Raw genomic sequence first — 7,275 nt, 5'->3', positions numbered from 1 at the left:
TTTTTTTTTTATTTATTTAAAATCTCAACAGTGGATCCCTTTTTTTTTTCCGGTTTTTTTTTTTTTTTTGCAACCAAACAAGTAATAAATATTATTTAGCAACTTTTTTTTTCTTTTTCTTTTTTGTTTGTTTTTTTTTTTTTTTTACAAAAATAAACAGATGATAAAATCTCTGCAAGGGGCAGCGATAAGAAAAGTTGTTATTTCAGAGACAAGCCCAAGTTCTCAGTATTGCAACACGGACAGCGTGAAAGTTCCTACACAGAAAGAGCATTAAACAGTTCAAACTTTGTTAAAGGTGGCGGGAACGTAAAAAAAAAACCCCAAACAAACGTGTTATACGCTTAAAAGTAAAACAACCCACCAAACCCCAAGAACCCAAACGAAGGAAATCAAGGCAAACCGACCCCTTTTTCACTCATGAGGCTGACACAGAACAAGTGCACGGACGGAAAGCTCAGGCAGAGCGGACTCGCGTCGTTATCGGTCTATTTACAAACCCCGCACCGGAGAGAAAACCGAGGCGGCCCCGGGGAGCGGGGAGAGCGGGGCAGAAGCCGGCATTGCCGGAGCCCCCCGGGATGGGCTGTCCGGGGGATGCCACCCGGGAGCGGCTCGGAAGGCTCCGCGGTAAAAACGAGCCCGGGAGAGGGGAGGGAACGAGGGAACGAACCATAAACGAGCCAAAGCCCCTCTGCAGTTTTGGTTCCTCCGGTAGCGGCGAGCCCCGGCTCCGCCGCCCTCCCCTCCTCCGGAGTCCTCGGCAACGTCGGAAAATTAAAAACACGGGAGGTGTGCGGGGCTCACTCGTGCCCGGGGGTTTCCCCGCGTTCGGGGAGCGGGGCAGACCCCGGGCCGGCTCCATCCCCTCCCGCCGCCCCTCCGGCGGCCCCGGGAGCGGAGCGGGGCGGTCCCGCTGCCGCCGGGGGGGAGCGTCTGTAGGTCCTGGAGGCGCCGGGAGCGCGGCGGGGCCGCCCCGCCGAGGGACTCATTTGGTGTCGGTGGCTAATCTGGGCAGGCTGGCCGTGCCCATGCCGGAGACGTGGTGGTGCGGCGGGGCCGACACCTGGCACATGCTGCAGGGGCACGGCATCCCCCCCCAGTGCTGGAAGCCGCTGCCCAGCGGGGCGGCGGCGGCGGCGGCGGCGGCGGCCGAGGGCGACTTGAGGAGCCCGTGCGGGGGCCGGATGGAGCTGACGGCCGAGAGGCCGGAGCCGGGCAGGGAGGCGCTGGAGACGGCGGCGGGGGGCAGGATGGGGTGGTGCACGGGGTGCGAGGCCGGGTGGCCCGGGTGACCGGGCAGCGGCGCCGAGTGCGCGCCCATGCCGCCGGGGCAGGCGGCGGGGTGGAAGCCGGCGTGGTGGCCGCCGTAGATCTCGCTGACCAGGCGCTTCATCTCCTCCAGGGAGTTGGTGAGCATAAGGATGTAGTTGCGCGCCAGGAGGAGCGTGGCGATCTTGGAGAGCTTGCGCACCGACGGGCCGTGCGCGTAGGGCATCACCTCCCGCAGCCCGTCCATGGCGATGTTCAGGTCGTGCATCCGCTTGCGCTCCCGGCTGTTGATCTTCAGCCGCAGCTGCTGCAGCTCCGGCTCCGTCATCTGCTTCTTGTCCTTCTTGGAGGAGGAAGAGGAGGACGAGGAGGAAGAGGACGACGAGGACTTGAAGCCCAGCTTGTCCACCACCACCACCCCCGCAGCGCTCATGGCGCTGCGCAGCTCGGCGCTCAGCTCCGGCGGGGAGTCGCTCTGCGTGGAGCTGGACACGGTGCCGCCCGTGAAGCCCCCGCCGCTGCCTTTATTCCTGGCCGTGAGGAAGAGGTCATCGGGCTCCGGGGAGGACGGGCGGCTGGAAACCAGGCTGGCGTCCGAGTCCATGGCCCGGCGGGCGGGGCGGCGGCGCGCACCGGGCAGCCTGCGGGGAGGGGAGAGAGCCCGCGGGCGGCCCCGCGTCAGCGCCCGCCGCGGCTTGCCGGGGCACCGCGCCCGCCCCATCGGCGAGCCCGCTCCGCCGGGCCGGGAGAGACGGCCCCGGCGGGACCGGCACCGCTGCCCGCCCTACCCTCCCCGGGGGCGGCTCCCGTCCCGTCCCGTCCCGTCCCGTCCCGTCCCGTCCCGTCCCGTCCCGTCCCTCCCCTGGCTCCTGTGCCCCGGCCCGGAGCTCGGGGTCCGCGCGGGGCCGCGGGCGCGGGGGGCACTCACCGTGGCGAGCGGCGCGCCGGGACGGGCGAGCACGGCAGCAGCGCGCACCTTGCGGCGGAGCCGCGGCCGCTTTATAGCCGCGCCGGGGAGGAACGATGTCACCGGGCGGGAGGGGGGCTGCGCCAATCCGCGGCGGCGGCGGGGGGACGGCTGATGTCACCGGGGCCGCTCCGGCTCGATGGGGCGGGCGGGCGGGCGGGGGGCGCCGGCCGGAGCGGCGCGGGGAGCCCGGCGGGGGGGGGCGCGGCGGGGGGGAGGGACTTTTGTCAAATCCATAATAAAACGCAACAATGACAGCACCGGGAACAGCTGTTGGGGGGGCGGGACGGGACGGGAACGGGGACGGGACCAAGCAGCCCCCGGCACGTCGGTGTTCCCCGGTGTCCGGCCCGTTCGCCCGCTCGGCCGCGGCCCCGCCGCACGCACCGGGCAGCGCTTCCCCCGCCCGGTGCCCCCTCCTGCCCCCAGCCCGGGAGTTATTCCCCCGTCAAATGGTGCAAAGAGAGGCAGAGAAAAACGGGATTTCGGCCTCTCCGTTCCCCACGAGCCAATCGCCCCTAGCATCCCCCGGCTCCGGCCCCGCAGAGACCTGGAGAAGTTCTTGGAGCGGCCGCTTAAATCTGCCCCAAAAAAGCCTCCAGCGAGAAAGGAGCAGGAGAAGGGAGAGAAAGAAAGAAAGAGTAAAAGACGTTAGCAAAGGAACAAAAAATGACCTTCGGAAATGTCTCCCGCCTTCCTGCGCTGCTCGCCCGACTCCCGGCGAGTCCCCTCGCCCCGGCAGCTCCGCGCAACAGGGTGGGAGCTTCCTCGCACTGGGGTAAATCCCCCGGCCGCCCCCTCCCCGCCTCCCCCCCCGGCCCCTTTGCCTTTGTTGTATTATTTTTACACCCGTGTGTTTCCCAGCTGGCCCGGCAAGCCTCAACCATCCGTTAAATATGTATTTAAAACGTTAAGAAGTGAAGCGTGGAAATGTGTTTCCCAACGGTTGCGGGGATGATCCGTAACAGGTCAATTAGGAAAATCTGTCCCCGCGACAGCCGGGCCCGCCGCCCGGCGTGTGTCCCGCTGCCGCCCGGCCCGGCCACCGGGGACGCGGGGCGGGCAGGGGGGACTCCCGAGGGTGGGGGGGCTGGAGCTGAGCCCCGCAGAGCGGAGCGGGACGGGGAGAGAGCTGTGCAAAGTTTGGTTTATTTTGTGGGGAGCGGCAGCCGGAGCCGGGCGCTGCCTTCCCCTGGCGGCTCCGAGCGCCGCGGTGCTGGAGAAAACAGGGCAACAGCGAGCACAACGAATTCAGCCCCGGAGCCTCTCCCGGCTCCCGGCGGGCCCGGCCGGAGGAGGGGGAACGGGCCCCGGCCAGGCCGGGAGGGGCGGCGGGCGGGGGCATCGCCCCCAGGACAGCGGCGCTGGCGTGAGAGCGAGGAAAACGCCGCAGCGCTCGTCTGCTGTCCGCCAGGTCTCGGCAATTTTCCTTCCTAAAGGCTGGGACCTTTCCTTCTCCAAAGACGAAGCTGTCAAACGGACGGGGGTCCCGGCCTCCCGGTGGGGTCCGCGGCAGAGCGGGGCCCCGGGCAGCGGCTGAGCTCCAGCCACGGGCCGGGTCCCGGAGCCCCCGCGGCCGGGACAGGAACTTCCCGGGAGCCCCCCGGGGCTGGAGAGGGGCGCTGGAGCAGAGCTGGGGTTCACCTGCCGGAGGGGACAGCGGGGAACGGCGAGGAACAGCCTCCGGCCATGGCCTGGACAGCGGGATGGACAGAGGGGAGGGATGGCAGAGGTCAGGGATGGACAGAGAGATGGACAGAGAGGATGGACAGAGGGGATGGACAGAGGGCGGGGGTGCAGGGGGACAGCCGGAGCTCGGGGCCGCTGCGTCCTGAGGCCGTTCTGGCATCACCCTGGGGGTTCGGGAGGGAGAAATGGGCGGTGGACTGGGTCCTTTTCCTTTTCCTTCCTTTTTCCTTTCCCCTCCCCCTTCCCTTTCCTCTTTTCCTTCCCCTTCCTTTTCTCCTTTTCCTTTCTCTTCTCTCCTTCCCCCCCCCCCCGCCCTTTTTTTTCGGGTTTTTTTTCCTTTTCTTCTCTTTTCCGTTTTTTTCTTGTTGTTTTTGTTTTTGGTTTTGTTTTTGTTTTTATTTTTGTTTTTGCTTTTGTTTTGTTTCTTTTTTTTTCCCTCTCCCCCCTGCAGAGAGGAAACCCCTCTCCGAGTCGGCAGTAGAAATCTCTGGATCTGAGTCCCTGAGGGGGCAATGTCCTTGGTGACCACTGTCCGTCTGTCTGGACACGAACTCTGCCCCGCCCGCAGCCCGCGGGACCGGGATCGGGATCGGGACCGCCCGGTGCTGCTCAGCGGTCCTGCCAGGGGGGTGCAAGTAAGAAGGGGACGGTCTCTGCCGTGAGGTGACAAATGAAATGTCGCACCTCCCCCTCCCCGGACTCGGGAAGGCTCCGCGCCGCAGCCGCCCCTCGCTGGCGCATCCCGGGAAGCGGCCCCGGAGGGTTCCCAGAGGAGCCCTTCACCCGAACTTGATTTTGACACTAAAATGTGGAGCAGAGCCCATTTGCTGCGCTATGAATATGTATTATTTTTTTTTAATAGCGTCTGTAGACAACTAAGGCATGAATGAAGGCAATCGGGGAACATGATGAAGTGATAACTTAATAAAAACCAGACTATTGCTTTCATGCTGGAAATCGCCTGGAATGCCACTAGGCGATTGCTGGAGGGGTTTATTGCCCGTGTCCCCCGAGCCCGAGGGATGCCCTCGGCCCCGCTGGAGCTGCCCGCTCCGGCCGGGAGGAATCCGAGGCATCCAAGGGACCGAGGCCGGGCTGTGGCCGCAGCTCCCGCAGCTGAGAGCGGTTCGGGCGCTGCTCGGGAAGTCAGGGCTGTCTGCCTCCCATCTGGGCTCCAGCCTGGGCTGCGCGGCCCCGGAGCCTCGGAAAATTCCCAGTTCAGACCGGGATCTCCGGGGATGCCCTGGGGTCACCCCTGCGGCACCCCAAACCCCTCGGGAGCACAGAGCTCGGCACCGGCCGGCGAGGAGAGGAGCTCAGGGAGCTCTGCCCGCTGATCGGGGGTGAGGGCACAGTCACGGAAGAAAAGCTTCAGCCTTCAGGTTTGGCCCCTCTTCATCGTTTTCTTTCTTTTTCCTTTGCATTAATTTCCTCCTGGCCGCGTCTCAATCAGGTACAGATGTGTTTTGCTGTTTGGCCTTCCAGGTGGAGCCCAGCCCCTGGGTTTCGGTGCGGCTCCACCTGCCCAATTAACACATCTGATACCTGCGGGCTCCGAGAAGGAAACTCGAGTTCGCCGAGCGGGGCAGGCGCTGCTGCTCCCTCGGGGCTCTCCTCTTTTCCAGCGCTGGGTTTGTTTGTGTTCACACTTGCTCCGTGGAAGGGCTGGAGACACACGCGCTTTGCCAAAATCTCAGCATGCCTTCCCATTCAATCAGAGACGGGAAAAGCTTCTCATCTTCACAGGAGTCACCCAGAGGGAAGCCTCAGAAATACCAGAGCTGATGTTTGTGATATCTGCAGGATTAAAAACATGCAGGAAATTGGCCATCTCCTGTTCTCATTCAGCAGGAAAAAAACGGTTTTTATTTATAAACTTTTGACAGTCAAGAGCCCGCTGTCAGCGAGAACACAATTATTAAATTGCTATTTAAAAGGCAGGCCGGATCCCGGGTCTTGTGCCAGCCAGGCTCCTCAGGTCCCTCCCAGGCACAGCCATCCCTGGACCGGCCTCACACCCCCGGGACTGACGGGAAGGGTTTGGGATTGCTCACCTGGGGAGGAGAAGTTTTGGGCTGAGCTCAGGGTGGCCTGCAGGGCCTGAAGGAGCTCCAGGAAACCTGGAGAGAGACAATTCCCAGGGGATGCAGGGACAGCACCCAGGGAATGGCTCCCAGTGCCAGAGGGCAGGGCTGGGTGGGATCTTGGCAATGAGGAATTGTTCCCTGGCAGGGTGGGCAGGCCCTGGCACAGGGTGCCCAGAGCAGTGGGAGCCATTCCAGAGGGGTTCCAGCTCTTGGGGCATCCACAGCATCCTCTGGAGCCACCCCGTGTCTCTCTTCCCATGAAATGCAGCATGAGTTTCCAGTTCTCATTTAAGTTTCCTGACCAACGTTTCCAGAACCCTTTGTCACACTTTGTCACTTGTGTCTCTCTTATACTCCCTTCTTCTCTTTTCCACTTCCCATGCCTTGAGTTTGGCTGGGAGCTCCTTAAAAATGAGCCAGCCCTGGCAAAGCTTTAGTGCTGAGAGAGCCCAAGCCCATGGATTTGTTTTGCTTCCCTGCAAACACTCACTGGAAATCAGTTTCCCTCAGGTTATCCCTTTGTCCTGTCCCAAAGGAAAACTCCTCCAAATCCCTGGTGCTACAGGTGAATGCACCTGTCTGGCCGAGCCCTGAGGGTTTGGTTGCTGTGGAAGTGATCCCTCAGGCAGAGGGGCTGGTGCCTTCAGAGAGGGTTTGATGTGGAGGCAGCAAGGGTTGGGCTGATGGGGAAACACTCCCTGGCCAAGGGCTTGTCACTGCCAGGGTTGTGGGAGGTCCTTGGAGGGGAGAAGTTGGAATCCCAGAATATCCTGAGCTGAAGGGACCCACAGGGATCCCCCAGTGCCACCCCTGCCCTGCCCAGACCCCACCAAGCCCAGCCTGGGCATCCCTGGCAGCGCTGGCCAAAGGCTCCTGGAGCTCTGGCAGCCTCGGGGCCGTGCCCATTCCCTGGGCAGCCTGGGCAGTGCCAGCACCCTCTGGGGAAGAGCCTTGCCCTGCCCTGCAGCCTGAGGTGCCCTGGCCCAGCCCCAGGCGCTCCCTGGTGCTGTCCCTGTCCCAGAGCGGAGCTGGGAGCTGTCCCTGCGCTGCCCCTCGGGAGGAGCTGCAGCCCCGGGGAGCTCTGAGCTCAGGCTGCTCCAGGCTGAGCTGACCAAGGCACCTCGGGGGCCCCTCCAGAGCCTTCCCCAGCCTCCTGTCCCCTCCTCTGGACTCTCTCTTGGATCTGTCTGATACTGAGACACCCAGACCTGTCCCAGCACTGGAGGTGAGGCTGCCCCAGCCCAGAGCAGAGTGGGACAA

General features: G+C 63.3%; 1 protein-coding gene across 1 annotated transcript; it reads right to left on the bottom strand.

Moving 5' to 3' along the window:
* Positions 1–988: 988 nt before the first annotated feature.
* LOC127059883 (oligodendrocyte transcription factor 2) lies at positions 989–1,876 on the bottom strand. The gene has a single exon (XM_050977778.1). It carries the CDS (start codon positions 1,874–1,876, stop codon positions 989–991), a length of 888 nt encoding a protein of 295 aa, XP_050833735.1.
* Positions 1,877–7,275: the final 5,399 nt, after the last annotated feature.

The sequence above is a fragment of the Serinus canaria genome, chromosome 1 (assembly GCF_022539315.1).
Source record: "Serinus canaria isolate serCan28SL12 chromosome 1, serCan2020, whole genome shotgun sequence".
Taxonomy (NCBI): Eukaryota; Metazoa; Chordata; class Aves; order Passeriformes; family Fringillidae; genus Serinus; species Serinus canaria.
Note: the sequence above shows the minus strand (reverse complement) of the source record. Positions and strands in the feature narration are given on the sequence as shown.